This window comes from Urocampus carinirostris, chromosome 2, assembly GCF_059441175.1.
Source record: "Urocampus carinirostris isolate Australia breed hairy pipefish chromosome 2, RoL_Ucar_1.0, whole genome shotgun sequence".
NCBI classification, from domain to species: domain Eukaryota; kingdom Metazoa; phylum Chordata; class Actinopteri; order Syngnathiformes; family Syngnathidae; genus Urocampus; species Urocampus carinirostris.
Genome location: NC_142350.1, coordinates 26001413 through 26025717, shown reverse-complemented (window position 1 = coordinate 26025717; position 24305 = coordinate 26001413). Strand labels below are relative to the sequence as shown.

At 37.3% G+C, this 24305-nt stretch overlaps 2 protein-coding genes and 3 pseudogenes across 2 annotated transcripts; 3 read left to right on the top strand and 2 right to left on the bottom strand.

The window, feature by feature from the left end:
- The first annotated feature begins 3084 nt into the window (after positions 1-3084).
- Positions 3085-3198, top strand: LOC148371522 (U2 spliceosomal RNA; annotated as a pseudogene).
- A 289-nt stretch (positions 3199-3487) lies between these two features.
- On the top strand, positions 3488-3577 carry LOC148371521 (U2 spliceosomal RNA; annotated as a pseudogene).
- Positions 3578-5651: 2074 nt separating this feature from the next.
- psma2a (proteasome 20S subunit alpha 2a) lies at positions 5652-15798 on the bottom strand. Its single transcript, XM_088326049.1, has 8 exons — positions 15699-15798; positions 13433-13509; positions 11403-11535; positions 10170-10292; positions 8464-8545; positions 7138-7211; positions 7002-7059; positions 5652-5823 (listed from the first exon to the last, which is right to left on the bottom strand). Exons 1-8 carry the CDS (start codon positions 15737-15739, stop codon positions 5707-5709), a joined length of 705 nt encoding a protein of 234 aa, XP_088182175.1. The 5' UTR covers positions 15740-15798; the 3' UTR covers positions 5652-5706.
- Positions 15799-17274: 1476 nt separating this feature from the next.
- mrpl32 (mitochondrial ribosomal protein L32) lies at positions 17275-23385 on the top strand. The gene is made up of 3 exons (XM_088326050.1): positions 17275-17435; positions 21028-21215; positions 22938-23385. The coding sequence occupies exons 1-3, from the start codon at positions 17342-17344 to the stop codon at positions 23187-23189; spliced, it is 534 nt and encodes a 177-aa protein (XP_088182176.1). The 5' UTR covers positions 17275-17341; the 3' UTR covers positions 23190-23385.
- On the bottom strand, positions 20098-20273 carry LOC148371519 (U2 spliceosomal RNA; annotated as a pseudogene).
- Positions 23386-24305: the final 920 nt, after the last annotated feature.

Here is a 24305-nt window from a genome sequence, read left to right as displayed (position 1 = left end):
AACTAGTAATACAACTCCCACCGTCACAATGGAATTGCGTGCGCTCTTATTTGCATTGATTTAAGGTACTTTGTGACTCATTAATCACGTGATACAACGAGTCGATGATCTAATGAGTAGCCAACGCTTGGAATTTAAGATTAGTTGTAGCAGCCCTAGCTTTGACTACTTCAGAGAGATCAAACAAGAACTAAAAGCTTTGGCAGAAATAAAGAGCAAAGGCAGAATGTCACGCTTTCACTTTACCTCCAGAAACCTTGTAAGAATATGATATGGTGAAATTGTGAATGTGTTTGATTGCTGTTAAAAGTGTCAATAAAATTGTTCAAACCAAAAAAAAACGTCATCATCGTCGCTATTGGCCAATCATGTTGCTGTTATTTGATATCAATATTTCTTTGGTCTTATCTATTTTTGAATCCTTGAAGATTAAATAAAAGAAGAGGTGCCTCAGGAGGAGGGCTTTTGGAAAGGTAAGAATTCTCTCATATAAATGCTCCTCTCCTGGTCCTCCTTACAAGTTCAAAATCCATTGGTGTCTTCTCCTTCTATTTTGAGTGTCTACAAATGCTTAATCCCAACATGTTTTGAACCATAACAATTAACAACACATTAACAATGACATTATTGTTTATTATTCCTCCTTGTGTGAAGAATAAGATGTATTCAGGATGGATTTTCTATCTGTCACAGTCCTGCACTCAGGCTTGTATTCCCCTCTTTCCTTCTCTTCCTAGCTTTAATTTCTACCCCTCTAATCACACCTCTCACACTTCACTATTCAAACACGTTGTTTCCTTGTTTCTGTGCTAGTTTATTGCCCTTATGGCACCATCCAAGCATTTTTGTTCCAGCATCTTGTCATTCTAGTGCAGGGCTCGGCAACCTGTGGCACGCGTGCCAGCAGTGGCACGTGAGGGGTTAACCAGTGACACGCGAGCACGGCAAAGTAATGATTTTTTTTTTAATGCGCATTTTTACCTGAAATTTAGAAATTTTCATTGCGGTGCCTCGCAGGGGAGGAGATATGTGTTTTAACCCTCCCACAGAAACACCGGCGCGCGACAAATGAACGAATCACGACAGCCAAATCATGACGGCTCCCCGAGCGGAAAAACCTCGTTCTTTCCAGCCAGCGTGGACAGGCAAATGGGGCTTTGTGCAAAAAATGACCGTGCTTTTTGTGCATTATGCCTCGAGAGGGTTGTACCTCGCACGTCAAGTGTTAAACGTCATTACGAGACGAAATATGAACATGAATTCAAGGACGAGTCTGAAAAGGCGGCTACATTAAAACGCGCTGTGTCAAACCCTCCCCTGCAAAATCCTCCCCCCCAAGCGTGAACGCGCATTCTGCTGCGCTCCGACAAAAGCGGTCGTATTCTATACAATACGCTTATTGAAACAATAAAGCGAGCTAATTAAAACAATTAAGCGATCGTAGTCTATACAACGCGTTTATCCAAAAAATAAAACGCGATCGTATCTTACAAAATGCGTTTGTTAACGCGGATGAAAAAGTCACCAACGTCAATGTACGCTATGATTTCCGCCCATCACAACTAATTGTACACAAATAGCCTTTATTTGATGTACTATAATAGCCATATGTAATGTATTTTATTGTGAATGAAACCCTGGTTGCATTGGATCTCACGGTGTAAAAAAATAGTTTTTTTTTTCATTTAACATCGGACTTCCCTGCCTATACTGTTTGCAAAGTAAGACACACTTTAAACCTATTATGTTTTTTTGGCTTTGGGATCTAACTACAGAGGAATACCTCCACTTTCTGATGTGTTACTGAGTAGGTGTTCGAACAAATCTAGTTTGTTTCAATACTACTATTATTATCAATAATAGTACAGTAATATTATGAGAAACGTTCTGAAGCTCTTCAAAATCACAGTGCTGACATATCACAGAAGGCTACCCTGGAATTCACTAGTCTCTATCTCAAACAGGGTCCATATTAGCAGGGGAGTCAGATTTTGGCAGGCAAAATGCCTGCCAAAATCTTTTTTTTCTCATTTTGCTTTGCATTTTCCTTTTTAATTCTATTACTGTATTCTCTTTGTTTTTACAGGCTTTTTAATCATTTTTTGCTCCTCCCATTTTTCTCTTATTTCTTTACTTTTGACTTTTTCCTTGCATTATTTTTTGTTGCCACCAAGGTATGATATATATCAAATTTTTGACTCTTTTTCTGGAAGATTGATACGGAAGAGGGGATTCCCAGCCCCTTAGCTCAACCCAACTAATTTGTTGCGAATTCTCATTGGGAGTCATTAGGTGACCAAATCCCCCAATTCCAACCTCTAATGCCGAGCGCCAAGCAGGGATGCAACGGGTCCCAATGATGAGAAAAAAAAGTCATGATTTAGCTGAGGCTCGAACCAGCAACCTCCCAGTCTTGGGGCGGAAACTCTACCCGCAAGGCCACCAAGCTGGTTAAGGCCTGATATAAACCTGCTTTTTGTATTTTTTTTTACGCTTTAGATAAAATAAGCTTCACCTAAAGGGAGCTGACATCATTACCCAACATTTTGCTGCTACAGGTAGCCAAAAACGTTAAATGTTGGGCAAAAAAATAAGTACAATTTTGCGTTTTGGTCACTTTGAATCTCTGTATTATGTATGGTTTCCTGTGCTTTTTAGCACTCATTTTTGGTTGCATTACACCAGGGGTCTCTAACGTGGTGCCTATGGGTAAAAAAAAAAGCTCACTAGTGAAGGTTCATTGTAATTTTCCAGGACATTTGATTTCTAACTGTGAACTATATATCGACTTTGGCCTGGACGGATCTATTGACACTACAAAGATTTTATATAATGAAATTGTGAATATGCTTGATTTTCGAGAAGATTTGTTCAAACCTCACTTTTTATTTGCTGTTAAAAACGTAATATTGGAATATAATATTGTGAATGTTCTTAATTGCTGTTGAGATGTCATGATTGTTTTCTGTTTTTAGTGTCAATAAATTTGTTCAAACCAAAAAAGAACTATATATGATGTTTAAAATGAGGATGGGGTTCTAGATTTGAGAACCAACTGTGGTTCTACTCTTAGGGATCATTTGCATCTCTGAATTTATATCATTGATTATTGCAAACCGGAGATGGAATAAGGGCTTGCTCTGTCCACTCCACGCACCAGCCCGGTATTGCAGTACTTCTGGGAATGGTGCATTCGCAATGATCGCGGCAAGGCTTTAAGGCTAGGGCCTTAGTTAGGCCTTTTGTCTGAGAGTAGGAGTCCCGGCTCCTAGGCTTTGCAGCGTATAACTGACCGATAACAGATAAAGGATAATGAATAAAGAGGACAGAACAATAACCCTTAACACCCCCCCCCCCCCCCCCACTCACTGTCACTTTCTTCTGGCTGAAAGCATCATTGCAGCCGATGCCGACTGAGGTCCTGGAATTGAGTACTTTATAAAAGAGCATGCTTTGCCTTGCCTTATGATGTCACAAAGCTATGATCTTTGATTTTTGCAACTCGGAGATGGCATAGGAGCTTGCTCTGTCCACTCCACGCAACGGCCCGGTATTGCAGTACCTCCGGGAACGGTGCATTCGCAATGATTGCAGCAAGGCTTTAGGGTTAGGACCTTAACTTGGCCTTTTGGCTGAGAGTAAGTGTCCCGGCTCCTAGACTTTGTAGCGTATTATGAACTGACCGATAACGGATAATGGATAATGATTTATGAACAAGCTAAATAACCCTTAAAACCCCTTAAACCCCCCCATTTTGTTGCGCGTGCAATTCTAAGATGGGAGTGAATACTCATCATCTTTTTCGGGGTTTGGTTCGGCATCTGGACTGTATTTGTAAAAGTCCTTTTCTTACGCTTATCATTTTTATGCGACACCAAAAACCGTGGGGATGAGCATGAAATCACTCTCCACCCCCATTCTAGTTTCCTAATGTGTTAAGAATAGTCTGTAACACCTCTTTTAAGAGTAAGGCAAAATAAGATCAACAGTGCTAAAAAAGATATAAAGGCTCTTTGAAATTAGTTGGGCTTTTTTTAAACACATACTTATACATGGGTAGCGTTGTTTGAAGCTTCCTTAAAAAGTTTAGAGTAGATTTTTTTTTCCTAATTGAATATGTGTTAACTGAGTTGAAAGCCTTCATGTTTCTTACATGGCGTCTACCTGTTTTCATCATTTGCGATCCAGTCACGGATCGTATTATGCTGCTGAACAGGAGGCGGGGGAAATAGCGAGGAGTGTAATTTTACATGTGCTGTTTCCCTTTACTTTAGGATGAAAATGGTGAAAAGAAAATGACTGTTCCAAATCCAGTCCAAATGCCAACCCCAACCGAAATTGAGTTAATTCAAGCGCTTCTAATAAATCACAATACTTGCACGTGCAACAAAAATGTCATGACAGAGGCTGCAATGATGATTACAGTCAAAAGGTGGCGTTATAGTAGAAGTTTTTGAAGTTACAGACATCACCTTTGAGAAAATGTTTTTTAAAAATACCGTAGGCTTTTAAGTTCACTGTCATTAACCTCACTCTTAATTGACCCAGAAATCCCATGTAATAATAGACCTGTGATGAACCTACCGTTTTTTCTTAGCTAGAGTACTTGAAAAAGCACAGCAGCTGAATGATTTATGTCTGAGAATAATCTTTGAAAGTATGCAGGCAGGATTCAGGGCTTCTCACTCTACTGAGACAGCCCTGGTTAAGGTAACTAACGATCTCCTGGCAATGGACTGCGGCACTTCATCACTCCTAGGTCTCTCAGGAACTGTCCTCTTATGGTTCAGATCCTACCTCTCAGACATGATGCATTGTGTTAGATATAGGCTCAGAAGTCATTTAACTATAAGTGTTACCTCTGGCGTTCTGCATGGCTTAGTACTTGGTTCCCTTTTCTTCAGTAGTTACAGTATAAGCTTCCAGTCGGTATAATTCACAAGTACATCAGTTTACATTGCTATGTCGATGACACTAAACTGTGTTACCTTTGACCCTTATCTGTAAAACCTCAAAAATATTACAGTAAAATGACCATAGAGTGCACCTAGTTATAAGCAGCACCGAGTACATTTTAAAAGGAAAAAACATTCTCTACATACATAAGCTGCACCTGACTTTAAGCCGCAAGTGCCCATATTGAAACATGAGATATCTACTGAGAAGGTAAACAGGAAAGATAAAACAGTGTCTTTACCGCTGTTGGATTTTTGATAAATACAAGTCAGCAGTCACTGAAAAACGTCACGAAAGCTTTAACTCACGATATAAGTTATACCATTTCAAATTCTACTTATCTGGGAAACCTCACAGTCTGAAACAAGATACCCGAAAACCATAAAGCCGGCGTAACTCAGCAGTTAAGTCCCCTGGGGCCGTCTTCAACTTCTTTGAATGTCCGCGAAAACGGCTTCGTTACATCAAGGACAATCCATAGAATTCAAACATGTAAAATATTTACTCCAAAACACAGATAAGTAAGAATCCGCCTAAAACATTTCTGCATTGTTATACATTCCTTGCGGGAATCCTTTCTTTTCGCCACATTATTTTCGTTTACAAATAAACACTCGTAAAACGATTCCCAATATTCAAGTACAAATAAAGTCCCAAACTGTCCTATGGATCTTGAAAATGACATACAAGGCTGCTTTGTAGAGAAATGTTTTATGCAGTTTCTAGGTACATGGTTATCATTTTGGGTCTTCATGCAATTGCTGCTAGGTAGTCTTTAACTTCTGCTGGGGTTAACCTCTTGAAACCGTCCTCGTTGCAGATGCCAACCTCGATATTCTCCTCAGTCATCTGACCTTCAAAACTCTCCTGTAACCAGACGGTAAGTTTTGTGAAAGTGAAATACAAATTCCCTTCTCGTGAATAGCACAGGGTTCGTACACCTTTTTAATGCCGTACTCAGCGATTTTCAAGCAATTTCAAGGCCAATGTTTTAGTGACTTCAAAGGATAACCAGCAAGATCGGAAGATGGTGTTTTTTTGGTTAACTTTAATGACTGATGAATAAAGTTGCTATCTTGCTGCTAGCATATATTCTGTGCTATTTTGAGCTGTTCCTATGTATGAGCTACGTTCTTTTTGTGTCAATGGGCTGCTATAAACTGAGATGAATTCTGCCATTCTGATTTAACAACGCACATGCAGCTTCAATACATCACTTGTTTACAAACACGGAAAAGGTTCTGTAGGTCTTGGGTAACATAGGAGTTCAATACGGAAGACAAAAATAAAAGCCAGATTTTGACTCACCTGATCATCTCATCTCATTAGCTACACCGCAGCAATCATTGGGCAGTGGGCAGGGGACTCACCTTAATTATATTAAGTCATCTGAAGCAGACTGCATTCCAGCTTAGAGACTGCTGATCTTTTGCCTTTGGTTTTTAATTTTTGCACGTTTTTTAGAGGATCAGTGTCTAAATTGGTTAAAATATAATTGTGAATAGCTATTCTGTTTTGCATTTTATCATATCTTTATAGCAGTGAAGAGTTAATATTTTGAATTTCCATTTTATTCTTTAGCATTTTCAGGGATTTTGTGCGACTTTAAATCAGTGGGTAAAAAGCTAAAATAGTTTGAATTTTCTCTGTAGCACTGTAAATATTTTACTTAGGTCCATTATTTTTTATTATTATCGATAATATATCATTAAAAGAAGAAAACATCCGTGGAGCCGTTTGGGAGCTGAAAGAGCTGGCTCTTTCTCAGTGAGCTCAACCAAAATAGCCAGTTTTCAAAATAGAGTGGTCCTCTTGGGTGCGACCAGTAGGGGGAGCTGACAACACCATATTGAGTGAGAGTGGTTGTTGACGTTATTTACACGCACTTTAAAAAATAAAAATCTGCGGTCTATAGAGTCAGACTGTCAAGAACCATTGCAATGGCAACAACTTCAAGCATATCAAGCACTTCACCCAAAATTCAACCATTTCCCTGACCTTAAAAGTACACATACAAAGTGATATTAATGTTTGAGGAATGGTACCTTTAGTGTCAAGATGGCTGTGTGGATGGCATCTTCCAATTCCAGATCATTGTTATACCTAGAGATTTAAACCCCATCAGTGATTTGAGTTCAATATTCTCAAAAATGAACTGCGTGAGTGTGCGAAGCAAGTTACCTTTTTTCAAGGAATGTTTTTCCATTGACATAGTTTTTTCCCATGGCTGTGGCTTTCCATGCAAAGTATGCCCCCTGGGAAGGGAAGGTTAGAAATTAGAGTGAAAGGGACAATCGACCCAAACACAAATATACCACAAGAAACCATTGCTGAATTAAATGGATACCCCCAACATGTGAGAAAATACTGCATGTTTTTGCATAATTTCTAATATATTATATAATTAAATATATTTAATTTGTATATTCAAATTATTTTCCAAGATAATTTTGAAGACTGCCTGTATCATCTTAGACTTTCCGAGCGGCGACAACGTCAGGGTATCGCCGCACCCCACGCAAGCCAGTCACCATATTGGTTTACATGTTAATTTGTCGCATACGTTTTTGAGTGTTTTGTGGAGGATGCCTCACCGTTGTGTCGCAGGTGGGTGCAGCAATGGTACAACAAATGCCGAGCAGCTAAAAAGGGCCAAACTAGCAAAAATAAAACACAGAGATCTAACGGGGGCTAAACCAGGAGGGACAAGGCCGCCTAACTGGCTGCTAAAAAACAGGCTAACCTGGACAAATTGGCGGAAAATGGGAGCTTGTACGACCAAAAGCATGCAGTATGCAGCAAGGATCACCAGGAGCCAACAACAACAAAAAAAGGCCACGTCAACTAACATGAGCCCGCCGTAAATATACCAAATGATCAGGGTAGGCTTGCCGGGTGCTAAATAGGGCCTACTGGGACCAATTGGCAAAAAAACAGCATGCTGTAAGCAGCCTGACTACCTGGCAAGTTAAAACAAGATTTTTCACATCAGGAATGAATGGGCGCATTTTATCTAAATTGGGAGGCTTGGTCACCATAATAACCAGGGAAGTTTCCCGAGGTGGCCCAAGTGGGTCATTGACCCACAAGAAATTGAACCATGGGCAAAATGATGCTAACGAGTAGATGCTAACAACTTCATGCTAACGAGCCATGCTAAAGGCTACATGCTAACAGTTTCATGCTGACGGCTTCATGCTAATTAGTATATGCTAACTAGCCATGCTAACAACTATATACTAAAGACTAAATACTAATGACTACATGCCAACAATTCATGCTAAAGGCTACAGGCTAATGAGGGAAATTCTCATGAGTAGATGCTAATGACTTCATGCCAACCACCACCCCAGAGCCCAGCCCCCACTCTCAAAATTGCCGCGGGAATTGTCCGGTGTAAAATTGAAATTTGTTTTTCATTTTAGTAAACGCGCAATCAAGAAACATGATCAGCCCCCAAGAGCTTGAATTTGATATTTGTGGTCTGGTGTAGAAAACAGAACATACTGAGGGATCTGACTGGAACAAGTAGGGCTGGTCTTCTTCCCATCCAGCTATCAACAGCGACACCCCGAATGGGCGCACTCCTCTGCAGTTAGGGGGAAGGAAAGACAGGGAAAAATATACACAGAGAGAAAAGAATTACAGTGCAGTCCTATCATGTAAGGTAGCCAAAAATTGTCAACAGGGTTCGAACACCTTTGTCACGGCCGAATAAAAGCATTTTTTTCAACAAGGCCAATTTTTCTTTATCTTAGCACCTTTGAAAGAAGAAATCCAGGGCATATCAAAAGAATGCCTTTTTGGTTGGCTTTGATGACTTAAATAAACTCGCTATTTTGCTGCTAGCATACATTTTTACAACTTGTTTAAATTTGTTTTTCACCGCATCTGTGTCGAAATTGGTTAAAATAGAGTTGTAAATACCATTTTTTTCATGTGTTTTGCAGAGATACCCTGCAAAACATATTGCATTACTAGTTTGGTAATTTGGTGCATGATGCTTTATTATTATTGACAAAATATCAGTAAAAAAGAAACTGAGGAGCCGCTTTAAAAAATTTTCTTTGCTTAAAAGCGTGGTCATAGAGTCCGATTGCTGGGAAACACAGCACTGAAAATCATTTCAAGCAATTTCAACAGGGTTTCTACAGCTAAAGGCCATTCCATTCAAGACCGTTAAAGACTTTTTAGAATGCCTTTTGAAATCAAATTTAAAACCAAGTGGACAAAAAAACATACATATACAGACGCTGCCCTACTTACAAATGAAATAAGTAAGTTGAACCATTTTTTTCCAGACACATCAATCTTTCTTATTCCACTTTAGTTTCAAAAGAAGCGGGTCATCTCTTCTTTACACTTTATTTACACCAACCGTATCGAACGGATGCACGAGATATTAAAAATGTCAAAGTTCTTAGCGCGCTGCTGCAGATACAATATAGAATATTTACACACAAACTAGGAAGAGGAAGCTGGATTTCTGCCTCGGGTGGGTGCAGGGTGAGCTCTCACAGCGCCACACGGCGGTAGTGGCAGAAAGAAGCACTACAGTAATGTACTCTACTCCAAATTCAAAATCTAACTTACAGCAATGTCCGGATATTTTTCGACATCCCGAAAAATATATTTGTATCTACCGTTTTTCGTAAGTCGAATGATCGTAAGTAGGGGAGCGTCTGTATATATTTTTTGCACACAATACATCGTGTCTCATACATATTACCTGGCAGAGCTTTTAGCTATGATAAAAAAAATGTTGGACATCCACTTTTCATGAAATTGACACTATCCGGGGATGGTCCAGAGTAAACCTCTCTTTTCCAATTTGAAATATGGATTGAAGGCAGACCTAAAAGTACATCGCGCTTTTGATAGTTGCTTTATGGTGGTCACGCCAAGTTAACACAAAAATAAATCTGTGAATTATTAAGACAATTGATAAATTTGACTAAATTTTTTTCGTGCAAACAAACGGAAGTATTAGTAATGTCCCACATCTTTAGGACTTTCGAATGCCAACTATGTCCTTATATTAAAAATAATGATTTCAATGCCGTTTAAGACTTTCCGCCGGAACCCTGTTTCCCAGCACTTCACCCAGAATGCAAGCATTTCCCTGACCTTGAAAACACCACGATAAAATTCAAGCAATTTCAAGGATTTCAAGCACCCGTACCAACCCTGTGAAAACGATCAATATCACTCACCCAGACTGTGTGTATTCCTGCATTACAGATGCCACACGCTGGACAAGTTGGCCTGTGGGGATTGGTTCTTGATAAACAAGGAAGTACTGTTGTGCCAACTTTCTGGCTCGTCGGACCAAAACCCTAAAAGATACAACACTTAATACCTTTTGTCAAAACCAGAGGTGGCCAATTATTAATAGTCGGGGATCCCATTGGGTTCAAAGATGGGGCCCGCACTGGAGACATATACAATTATTTCATTTATGAATGAATATGCATGCACACATTTACATGTTTTGTTTTGTTTATACTTGTTTTGAAATAGCTTGCTTTCATCAAATTGGTTTTGAAACGCTCACAATTAAAGAAACATAATATATACGTCCGTTTTAAACAGAAATTTTAGATATTTAGTTTTGTAGTATTACTGTAGTTGTATGTTTTACTATTTTTATAGTATTTTTTGGAGTAATATTGTAGTTTTACTGTTGTAGTATTTTTCAATATTTCTGCAGTATCTCCATAGTAAAACTTCTGTAGTCAATCTGTAGTATTTTTGTTGTGATATTTCCTTTAGTAGTATTTTTGTATTATAGTATTACTGTCATGGTAATATTGAAGTATTTCTGTGGAAGTAATTCTAAAGTACTTCAATAGGATTATGTTTGTAGTATTTTTGCAATCTTGATTTCTGTAGTATTTCTGTAGCATTTAAAGTATTTCCACAGTAAATTTTTTGAAGTAAATTTGTTGTATTTTTGTAATATTTCTGTAATATCCATGTAATATTTTCACTGTATTTCCATACTAGAATTCATGTAATATTTTTTGTAGGATTTTTATGATTTTTCTTTAGTAGTATTGGTGTAATTAAGTATTACTGTAGTGGTAATTTTGTTGTATTTCTTTGGAAGTATTTAAAAAAAAAAAGTTATATTAGTATATCTATGAGTATTTTCCTTCTAGGTGTATCTTGTAATATTTTTGTAGTAGTACTTTGGTAGTAGTTCAGTAGTTTTTATGTAATATTTTGTGGTAGTATTTTGGTAGTAGTTCAGTACTATCTATGTAGTACTTTAAAAGTATTTCCATATTAGATTTTTTTGTAGTATAACTGTAATATAGTATATTACCGCAGTGGCACTTAGGCGGTAGTTTGCCCGCATCCGGTGTAAACACAAGTAACTTGGAAAACATATTTGGCATCAGGAACTTTCTACTATGCCTAGACAAAACAATAAAAATCCTCACCTGTAGTCAGGCCCCATACCGCTGTACACCATACCTATGTGTTTAGTGATAGGCTCAACTTTGTGAACGCTCTGCTCATCGTACAGAATAGACTTCTGTTTCTTTTCTGTCGCTAGGACAACACCATTGGAAGCTGGAATATGATAGAAACACACAACCAGTATAAAATGTACTTGTATTTAGTAATAAATCGAAGTGGCTGATGATTAAGAGAAAGACTTGAATAAAGGGTTCGTACACCCTTTTCATGGCCAAATTCAAGCACTTTCAAGGACATTTTTCCAGTACCTTCAGAGAAGGAAGCACTAATCAAAAGAACCTTTTTTGTTGTCGTCTTTGATGACTAAAATGAAGTTACTATTTGCTGCGAGGACATACTTGTGCTATTTTGAGCTGTATTTTACCTATCTATGATCTACGGTGTTTGTGTGTCAATGGGCTGCTATAAACTGACATGAATTCTGCCATTCTGCTTCAACAATGCACGCGCAGCTTTTATACGTCACACTTGTTTACAAACAGGGAAAAGGTTCTATCGGTGTTGGGTAATAATGAAGTTCAATACGGAAGCCAAAAAATAAGATAGTACTGTGTGTATGAAAACCAGAAAAATGAGCCAAATTTGGACTCATTTTAATGATATTGTTTGCTCCAAAACAGGGTGCATTAAATCTTGCTATCTTAAAGATTGTTGATAATTTGCTTTTTTTACTTATTTTAATTTATATCAGATCTGTGACTAAATTGGTTTAATTAAAATAGTAAATAGTTTTTAACACTGAAGTGATAATATTTTTAACTTATACTTTATTGTTTTGCGTTTTCAAGGTTTTTGTGTTGTTGTTCGACTTTAAATTGTTTCAGTGCGCAAAAAGCTAAAATTGTTTTTGTATTATACATTATCTTTTGTCGAGCTGAGAGTATTTAATTTATATTTTATGTGTTTTGCAGGGATATCCTGAAAAACATAAAATTGCCAATTACTAATGATTTGTTGCATAATGTTTTCTTATTGTTGATAATATATGATCACAAAAATGAAAAATCTGAGATTTTTGGGTAAGGCCATAATGACAAGCCACCAGCAGAGCAGGCATGTCGACGTCATTTTCACTCAATTAAAAAAAACAAATTCTGCCAATAAAGCTGGCGATGGCAACAATTTCAAGCAGTTTCAAGCACTTTACTAAAAATTCTGGTATTTTCCTGACCTTGCAAACAAAACATTAAAATTCAAGCATTTTCAAGGCTTTCAAGAACCGGTTTGAACCCTGACATTGGTTTATTTCAACAGTTGCCTGAATGCATTTTAACACCTGCACCAAGTCACCATGCTATAGAAACTCAAGTGAGAGATATGAAAAAATACAATTTTTGCCTTAATTGTTATACTGGTTTGAAATTAATAAAAAAAAATGAAAAACTAAAGTTTTAGCAGTACATTGGCAGTAAGATCAGACTACATCAGATCTAGGGATCAGGCCTAAAAATCTAACCTTAACCCGGCCAGACCAATTGATTTCAGGGATGGAGCCCAAAACAAACTAGAATTTTCAATTTTATTTGTGAAGACTCACAAAGGAAGAGGAGTGTTTTAAATTTTAAGGTGCTATTGAATTGGACTGTATTATGATTTTTTGTATTGCCTTAAACATCACGTTTGTGATTTTAATTTTGAGTAAAAAAAACATTGGGATGGGTTTCCTCAATGTTCCCTGGCTGATCAATGGTAGTCAGCAATTACAGTTGTAGTAGGTGCTTTGAGAGTGGGGCCTTTCTTTGGCGACACCAAGTGGACGTATTCAAAACTACAAGTCATTGTTGACGCGATGCAGCTAACAGTTTTTCTTGTGCTTCCTCCCAGCATGCTCTCGTGGGCCACATGAAACCATGAGGGGGGCCATATTTGGATCTAGGGCCAACGAGTTTGACAAATGTGCAGTACTCAGAAGAGTACAATTGCGGCTACGATGGGAAATAGTTACCGTTGTGGTGCGAACTGCTGTTTATCGTAAAGTAGACATAATTACCTTTAATGCCGACCGAGGGAGCTCCGGCAGCAACAGCAGCAAGAGCATATTCAATCTGCACCAGTTTACCAGAAGGGCTGCAAAAACAAATGTCAGTGTTTCATTCAAATTTGGACTGAGTACACACGTTTAGATAGGAATATACAACTGGAACAAAGCATTAAGTTACATTTGACAAGTTTACTTTGGGGCTGCAACAATTAGTTGTCGTTGTCGTCTAAAATTGCCACAAGAAATAGTCAACAATGAAATCAATTGTCGACTACTGTCCCCAAACACGTTTTTCCAACGGAGTTAGGCATTTTACAGGATTACAAACTCTTATGCTCAAGAAGATTTGTCTTGAGTGGTAACATACAGAAATAACAACATCAACATAAAGTACACGTACCAAAAACTTCTTGCAAGGTTCGCACACCTTTTAATGGCCAAATTCAAGCAATTTCAAGGCCAATTTTTCCAGTACCATTAAAAGGAAGAAATCCAGCACTGATCTTATTCTTCTTTTTTTCTCTTCATTTATTGCGTGTTCTATCAGATTGCCAAGAACCATGGCAACGGCAAAAATTTCAAGCATTTTCAAGCACTTCCCTAAAGTTCAAGCACTTTCCTGACCATGAAAACACAAGGATAAAATGCAATAATTTTCAAGGATTGTACGCACCTGTGCGAACCCTGAAGTTTGCAAAGCAGACCCTGCACATCGTGTCACAATCTTGTAGATTCAAGTAACATTCAAGCCAAATCGGTTTTGATAAGAATCGTACATTTCATACTTGTTAATTTCACTAATTAAGAGATTTTGAGCATTAAAAACGTATTTGAAATAAAATGCTTACAGTGTAAAGAACAAACATCAGTTGTTAAAATGTCAAAAACTACAAACATCTGTTGTTAAAACCAATAACCATGATGAAAATATTACATGTGGTGATCAATGGTAAGTGAAAAAACATTTTTTATAATATTAAAGGAATATCAGGTGAGAAACAGAAAAGTTTTGTGTTCATATTCGGCCGGCACGAACCATACATGATTCAATTGTTTGTTTGTTTGTACATGATTCAAATTGAATCGTTTCTTCCGGCGCCGTCATGAATGGCAGCCACTCCAGCAGCTCCCGTGTTATTTTCGATTGTTCTCAGCTCAGGGATGCTGCTGGAAATGTGAATTTCCTTAGGGGATGAATAAAGTATCTATCTATCTATCTATCTATCTATCTATTTGATTTCAAACTGTTGAGAATTGCAAAGTTCTTCTTTTCAGTTAACCACTGAACGTTCTTCACACGATGTACATAATATATGTATTATATACTTTCCTGCTGCTAATCATCCCGTTCCCTGTTTTAAACTATTTATTTATTTGCATCCCCCTAAAACAGAAAAATAGTTCAAGTTAACTCTGTTCAAAGACGTTACTACAGATTTGAGAGCCTTCTTCATTCAGGCCCCGGTATTGTGGAATGCTCTGCCCACTGAGATTCGATCTGAAACCTCAGTGGAACTGTTTAAATCTAGGCTTTAAACACAATTCTATAGCTTATGAATGACCTACATTTCATGTTGCCAAAATCTGTGTATTATTTTTTATTGCAACATTCATTGCAGCCTGGTCATCCTGGAAGGGACATGACCTGTGTGGTGGTCCCTTCATCATTTTCAAGGTTTCTTCATTTTCCTCATGTTGAGGTTTTTGAATTTTTCCTTGCCTTCAGGTAAGTTTTAGATCACGGGATTGTATAATAACAGGCTGTGGTCTGTGGAGCCGTTTGAGACGCCTTGCGATTAAGGGCTATACAAATAAACTAGACTGGTATTGGCTCAGAAAAAAACAAAATTCTTTGACACGCAATATTTTAAGTAACAGAAATAGTTTATTTCCCTGGTAATTAGTTACTTTTACTAAACAGTATTTCTGTGACCAACTCGGTTACTTTTTGGAAGAAGTAGTGAGGAAGTATAAGTAATTACTTCAAAAAAGTAACGTTCCCCACACTATTGGAGTAGGGATGTAGGTTAGCGCATAGTGAATACCACAACAAAAGTATCGCGTATTAGATAGGTAGCAACATGTTGATCGTATTTGTAGCTGATTCATTGCAACTCACAGACAGTGACAATGCAATGCCAACGTTAGACGCTTAATACACGAATATTTTGAGCTGTGTGTGTATTTCATCGATTGTATTCATACAATAATAAATATTTTAAGAAAGCGCATTGAACAGATTAATTCAATTCGATAGGAATTTGATAACGTTTACCTAAATGTGGTCAAAGAGAAGCTGTAGCCGCGTTCCGCCATGTTCCTTTTCTTCTTCTATTGTAAGCAGCCTGACGATGTTACGTTGACCACACTGCCACCTAGTCATGTGTAGTAACAGAAGTAGTAATGGGGATTCCGACTCTTTTGAGAGAAATGTTTTTTTTCCGACTCGCCTCACTAGAAAGAGCCAGGTCTTTTGGCTCCTAAATGGCTCTTCAGGTTGTTTTTGTCGCTAAAACAATAAATTACCAATTATTTTGTTACATTTTGCATGAAAAAAACGAAACTGATGAAAAACAAAACAAAACAAACATAAAGGAAAAAAAGAAACAAAAGAAAAAAAAGAAAATGAAAAACAAAAAAGACAACATAAAAATTAGAAAAAGGAAAAAACGGAGAGAAGAGAGAAATAAGGGGAAAAAGCATGAAAATATGTGAAGAAAAAAAAACAGGGAAAACGAAACAAAACATAAAAACTAGAAGAAAAAAGAAATAATAAATGAAAAGGAGAAAAAAAAAGCAGGAAAAAAAGATTAAAATTTATTTTAGAAATAAATGCATATTTAATTAATCCATATATTAACAATTATTATGTTACATTATGCAGGCTTGAAAATTAGGAAAAACATAAAGGGGAAAAAAACAAAAGACAAAAAAAGAAAATATAAAAGGAAAAGAGTAAAAAAGAAGAAAAAAGTTGTTATAAAAATATAAGAATATAACATAATGGGAAAAAATAGGAGGAAAAAAGAGAAAACAAAGACAAAGGTAACAAGATGCAAAAAGCTAGGGGAAAAAAAATATGAAAAAATAAAAAGAAATGAAAAGAAAAAAGAAAAAAAATCAAGAACAAATAAGTGAGAGGCAAGGTAAAAACATAAATAAACTGCAAAAGAAAAACAAATAAAACGCTAGTACAAACAAAACAAAACAAGGAAAAAGAAAAGAAAAAAAGAAAAAGAGAAAGAGGCAGAAAATAAGATAAAATGCTTGGAAAGAAGAAATAAAAAAGAAAAGACTGTTACCAGTACTAATGTAACGTTATCCACAAAATAAGTTATTGATAAAAATAAATAGTATACTAAATTATATAGTGTTTATATCTATATCTATATATATATATATATATATATATATATATATATATATATATATATATATATATATATATATATATATATATATATATATATATATATATGTATATATACGTTCAACTCAATCAAAAGTCTGAAAAACACACAACAAAATGTAATGTTTTCAGTGGGACGACAGATAGACTATTACATATTTAGATTTATCATTTTATGTTAAATAAAGCTGATATGTGAAAAACGTGATCCCTGAAAAACACAGAAAAAAAAATCAATTACATTATTTAAAGATGTACAAAAACAGCACAAAACAACTTTAACCTTATATATGTACTACAACAAATTCAAAGACAACAACATAGAATCTTTGTTGAAAAATGCATGTTTAGCAATAACGAAAGGAAAAAAAAAGCCTCTTTATTGGTGGGGAGCCGGCTTCCTTTGCAAAGAGTCGGTTTCCAGAGCCGTTAAGTTTACGAACGACATACTGGTCGCCCTTGAATGACGTGCATATCAATGACCGTGAGAACCAAGCGTGGTAGACAAAATGAATTTGGCTTCACATATGCACGCTTTAAGATGCTCTTTTATCAAATTCGAAAGTTGGATTTTGCGGGCAGCCGGGGTACAGCAACAGTTGGGTGAGTTAAAGTGACCCAGCAATTTGCAATGTCAATATTCATGATATGCTCTCGCTTACAAAAGAATGCCAGGACATACCTGTAAACTTGTATGTTTTCCCTGTAAGCCTATTTGTTTTTGATCATTTCAACTCGTGTGCGCCGAATACATATTTTTTTACGGAAAGATACAAATTAACGTGCTTACATACCTGTCTACTTCAGCCAAACTCCCCCCTTATTTAATGATTGCAACTCCCCTTATTAACAGTAACTTAACACTATGCGGCACTTACATACGCACAGCAAGGCAGACTTTGTAGAATAACAACAAATATCATTTGTGTTAACAAGTTTATTTATTTAAGTCAAGTCATGTTTATTTGTGGACCCTTTAATCATAAGAAGTCTTAAAGGGCTCTACTGACTATCATTACACCATCCCCTGATCTGAAACCTACAAGGAAAAACTCAAAACCTTTGCATGAGGAAAATAACAAAACCTTGAGAAAGGATCGCACATGAGGTAATCCCCCTTTCAGAATGACCAGGCTGCAACGGATGTTGCGAGACATTGTCAACATGAGACATAGCTCATTCATAAACTATAGAATAGAAGTGTGTTTTAAGACTAGATTTAAACAATGCAACTGAGATTGCAGATTGAACCTCAGAAGGCAGAGGCAAGCACTTGGGCCCGAATGGAGAACACTCTCAAACATGCAGATCTCCTCTTGGCTCTTGGGATCAGGAGTAGACCCGAACTTTCTGATCAAGAATATAGGGGGAGATTCAATTTGAGAGATATGAGGAGGAAAGTCCCTGCATAATTTTGTATAATAACAACAAAACTCTAAAATTACACTTTAAGCTGACAGGGAGCCAATGCAGGTTAGCTAAAATCAGGATAATGCAACAAACTTTCTTGTCTTCGTTAAAAGCTTCGCCTTTTTTACCAAATAAACAACATCAATATTTTGTTTGGCATCTTCTTAGTTCTTTCCCCACTTGCAGTAAAGTAAGTGTTGATAAGGATATGTAAATGTCGCAGACGTCTTTTGTTCTGCAGATGGTTTTACACTGTAACACACATGTGTCAAACTCAAGGCAAGCGGGCCAAACACTGCCCGCCAGGTCATGTTATGTGTCTCGCGAAAGCTAAAATGTCTGGCGCCTATAAAAGTAAGCGGGTCAAAGCAAACTTGATTTCCCACAATGACTCTTAACTGAGATTTCGCCACTAGTCAAGTCAAGTCATTTTTATTTGTATAGCCCTTAATCACTAGACATTAGTATTTTCCTATCAATGTCCCTGAGTGGAATTGAGAAAAAAATTATCCTAAAATGTACAAGAAGAATTTGTTATTTTGTTTTACAGCCTTCAGTGAAAATGAGTTTGACAACCCTTCTGTAACAGAAATGTCACAATTTAGTTTAATTTGCAACGGTTCCTATTTTCTTCCTAAATATGTACTTTCCCGGTGTTAGCGGGGTTTTAAAAACTTGAAAATGCTTAAATTTTAATAACTGCGAATGAAGGCCTTGAATAAGTCTTGAATTTAGTGTACAAGTCTTAAATCTAAATTTCAAATGTCTTAAATGTTCCCTGTCTTATCTGTGTGATAGTGCTAATACCTGTATAAATAAGTAACGAACTAAAGTATGGAACCTTGTGTTATAAATGTATCTTTCATTTTCTTCGACTTTATCGATCTTTGACCGACAAATGCAATGTGGCGATCGGAAAATCCAGGTTAACTCGTTTTCAAAAATTCAGCATTACGTTGGAGCTTTACGTAGAGTCAGTCAGTCTCTAACCAATTCAATTCATTACATCCACTACACAGCATCATCTTCAAATAGAAGAGCAGCTTCAGTGACAGACTGCTGTCACAGTCTTGTTCCACGGACAGACTGAGAAGATCATTTCTCCCTCATGCCATGAGGCTCTTTAACTCCACTCGGGGGAGTAAAGGACCACATTAAACCCCACCCCCACATTTTGCATATTTATATAAGATTTCGTCTAATCTAGCCGCACAAACACACTGCGCACAATTTTGATTTTTAGAGTGTTAAAAGATTGCAGAGGTTCATTGGGCTTTATACTGTATTTGTAGTACTTTTGTATCAGGTGTGTACATGCACACCCTCTATTGTTTTATTAAAAAGTTATTGTTACTTGTCTTATGCAGTTATTCTTCATTATTCTGACGGATTATTTTGCATCATTTCATAATGTATGCCAGAATAGGTGCAAGATTGGTCTTAAATGTCATTGAATCGGGTCTCGAAAGCTCCTACAAAGTCTAAAATTTGAATGTGGTAGAGCGCTCGTCTTGGGATCAAGAGGTCGCATGTTTGAATCCCGGCTCCTCCGTGTTATATGTCAAAGTGTCCTTGGGCAAGAGACTGAATACCTAATGCCCCCAATAAGCAGGTAGGCACCTTGCATGGCTGACAGTGTGTGTGTGTGTGTGTGTGTGTGTGTGTGTGTGTGTGTGAGAGAGAGAGAATGGGGGGAAGGGATTTTTTTGGGGTTATTGTTCTATCTTCGTTATTCATTATCCATTATCCATTATCGGTCAGTTCATAATACGCTACAAAGCCTAGGAGCCGGGACACTTACTCTCAGCCAAAAGGCCAAGCTAAGGTCCTAGCCCTAAAGCCTTGCTGCGATCATTGCGGATGCACCGTTCCCGGAGGTACTGCAACACCGGGCCAATGCGTGGAGTGGACAGAGCAAGCTCTTATTCCATCTCCGGATTGCAAAAATCAATGATCATAGCAAGCTCTTGTTACACATTTTTTTTTTTTTTGGTTTGAACAAATTTATTGACACTAATAACAGAAAACAATCATGACAATCTCAACAGCAATTAAGCACATTCACAATATTATATTTCAATATGACGTTTAACAGGAAACACAATGTGAGGTTTGAACAACCCTTCTCGAAAATCTTAATAGCAATCAAGCATATTCACAATTTCATTATATAACATCTTTGTTAGTGTCAATAGATCCGTTTCTCTTTCCCAACTTTTTTTGGTTTGAACAAATTTATTGACACTAACAACAGAAAACAATCATGACAATCTCAACAGCAATTAAGCACATTCATAATATTATATTCCAATATGACGTTTTTAACAGCAAACACAATGTGATGTTTGATCAACCCTTGGGTAAGTGTGAAGCACATTGTAAAGCGCTTTGGGAGGTCTTCATTGAATTGAAAAACGCTATATAAATGCAGACAATTTACCATTTAAAATCATGGTGATTTCTTCATATGGCTAAAAACTCATTGTCGGCATAACAGTGAAGGAGGCAAAGTGGTACACGGGAAAAAAAAATGCGTGATCACAGATAACATTTGTTAGTTTACCGCAACGATGTGATCAATCTACGATGATGTTGTCATCTGCTAACAGTGACTGGGACGTATAAACATTATTTTACGGCGTACTCAATTTGAAATGATCGAAAAATATATAAAATATGGGGGAAACGTATATGTTGATAGGTACGAGAATTGCGTAGTGAATTAAGGGGGAGCAATTGGCTGAGGTTGACTCTTATTTAATGATGTAAATGCCTCTGTGTACAGTTCCAGCACTGGCAGTCAATGGATCCAGTTTGTTGCCTGAAACTGAGGAGCTGATGAAGGAAGAGGAGCTGGAGCCACGTCCCAGCCTTCTGGACAGCATCTTCTGGATGGCGGCGCCTAAGAAGAGACGCACCATCGAGGTCAACCGAACCAGGAGAAGAGCTGAGAGCAAACTTCTCAAAGTCAATGTATGTGATAAAGTACACATCATTTTGTTTTTCTGATTTAGATATCACCTTTAAATCCGACATTTTAATAATGTCATTAGGAATACACAACTTTGGTCTTAATTTGGCTATTGCTCCAGAATGATGCACTACTTTGACAGCCAGTATTTTGTCGGGGAGGAATTCTTCACCACGTTACTTTAATCCTTGGATGCATGACCTAACAGTGCATACACTCTACCACGAGTGAAGTGGAAAATTAGTGGTGGAAAAAAAAAATAAAAATATTAATGTCATCATGTTCTGTAAGGAATACATGGAAAATGACAATATTACACCTTTTTTCAATCCGTATAGATTTTGAACAATAACAACCTATGGGGTCATTTTTGACCCCTCACATGCATCCAAGGGTTGGTTAGGGCTTGGGCAGTGACGGCTGCAATCAAAATGAGTTGTTTTTTAGCATTAGTGTTTCCTTTGGGGTTTTACGATAAAAAAAATTCCTACCGATAACCAGTGTTGGGCGTGTTATTGAAAAACGATAATTAATTACAGTTATTAGTTACTTCATTAAAAAAAGTAACTCAGTTACTTTACAGATTACTGACACCCAAAAGTAGCGTGTCACTGTAAACCTTACTATCTAGTGACAAATTACCGAATATAATCACATAGAAGCTGAACCCCTAAAATTGCATCAAAATAGTAACTTAATATTATAATAGTAATCAAATAAAATGTGCACACTGACCTGTGGAATCAGTGATGCTTTCATATTTCTTGGCTTTTGCAATCTCGAGAGCTTGCAAACAAACACTTAGCCGGCACTCTAGATCCATTTTGTCTCTGGGCTTCGCAAAATATTGGCCTATTTTTGGAATGCAGTTTGGAAGAAGTGATCTGAGGAATTTCGTAACTGTATTATTAATGTTAAATTCATAGTTTAGTAGAAACTGAAAATAAGGAGAGAAGACATTAATTGAGTTTACACTTATGAGGATAACGGGGGAGATCCTAAACCTCACAAATAAAATCCAACCTGTTCTAAAAGCCCTCCCCTGAGCCCTTTTTATTGAATATCCTAGGTTAGAAACGCAGTTCTGTCATAAAAGGTGTGGATATCAAAGAACAGCAGCACAATTGGCTAAAAGTGAAAATTATGTAAACCACGGGTCTCCAACGTTGTCCCCGTGGGCACCAGGTAGCCTCCTACAAACACCTAAGTAGCCGCTGACAGGTTCTGAAAATAGCTCACTAGTGATGAATCATAGTGATTTTTTTCCAGGAAATTTGAGTTCTAACTGGCATTAGGTTTCAGTGGTTGAGTGAGCCTGTTTTAATTCAACTTTGAACAGTTACAACCTGGTAATAACATAGTATTAACATAAGTAGTCATTTTAGAAATGCTTAAAAACTGGTAGCCCTTTGTCCCAATTTGTAACAAAAAGTAGCTCTCCGCTTCAAAAAGGTTGGTGACTCTTTATGTAAACAGTTCATGATGGTCAAAACAACAAACAGTGTGCAATAATAGTCAAAATAACAAATTGCCATCCTACGCAATCTCCTTTGCAGGTGTCCAATATTAAAAACCGAAAAAAACGAATCCGTTAATATTCTGTTGCCACTATCAATGTAAAGCTTAAACGCTGTCATGTTTGTCAATACTTCATTCTTTTTAAAAATGATCAAGAGTGAATATCCCGTCAGTTTCCTCCGCTAACCCATTTATTCTCCCTTCAGCTGAGCCTCGAGCCCTGTCCAGAATGTGGCCACCTCAAGGAGAAACACGTCCTTTGTGGATTCTGTTACGCTAAAGTTTCCAAGGAGACCGCTCTGATCCGTCAACAGATAAAAGCCATGGAGGGCGGTCCGCTAAAGGCCCCGACTGTGGAGACCGTAGTGTTGTATGAGAATGAGACGCCAAGTGAGCTGGACAAAGGCAAGAGGATAGTGGAGCGGCCCAGGAAAAGACCCAACTGGTTTCGCTATTGATGAAGTACACAATGTAGTTTTAATCTACGCCATCATTTATTGTCTGTATTAATTATTGATGTATTTTTTTTCTACCGGCACATGGCTTGAGCAACGTTTACTTGTTCATGCTTGTAGGTACCGGTGTGTGTGTGTGTGTTTGTGCTTATAAATCCATGATGTTAAATTAGAAAAGCATTAAAAGCATAACACTCAACTTCAGTTGTGCTGCATGAATAATTGGGGAACTGGAGCCCAGTTAATCACAGGATGGTGCACAGTTATGGAGGGCCAATCTTGCGAAATGTAGAAATAAGTGTATAAATAAATGAAAATTACAAATGATTCCCATATGAATAAATGAACGCACAAATCACGTAATACCGAAATATATGCTGTCGTTAAAACGTTGGTATCGTTCAGAAATGACCTTATTTTGGTAGAAAAAGCACTTTTTTTTTTTTTTATTGAAGTATACTTCCAACATTGTTTACGTGGTAAATGACTATTTGATCCGCAAATGCCTGCCACCAACCACCACTCCAACGATCTAATGCATTTAGTTTGCTCATTGCATTAGAATGATAATGGATGATTAGAAAACCCATGTGAAATTATGTTAGCACAGCTATAACACTGATCGTCCTTTGAGCCCGTCGAGAATCTGGGGAATCACATTTGTGGGTGGGATTAAATGTTCCCGAATGGCCAGTAATAGAACTTTTGCAAGAAATGCCAAAACGCTCAAGATTGTCTACAACAATGTGTACTGCTTCCTTCAGAGAAAAGCACAAAAGGGCTGAAAGAGAAGTGGCAAGATGACAAGTACATTAGTCTCTAGTTTGAGAAATAAGCGTCTTACAGTTACTCAACTAGCATCTTGGTTAGATAGTACCTGCAAAACACCAGTGTCAATATCTACAGCAGGGGGCAGGACCCAAAGAGCCATAAAAGCAAAAATATTCGGATTTTTGGGGGGGAGAAAGAGAGCCACACCATTTCTTTTGACACAAAACTTAACAAAACTGCCAAACCCGCTGTCTGGACAAAATTAATTTTTCTGCGCATTTTAGTTCACTGTGTGCATTAGATGATTTGATAAAGTCAATGAAATAATAGTTATGCCAAGCCTGTGTC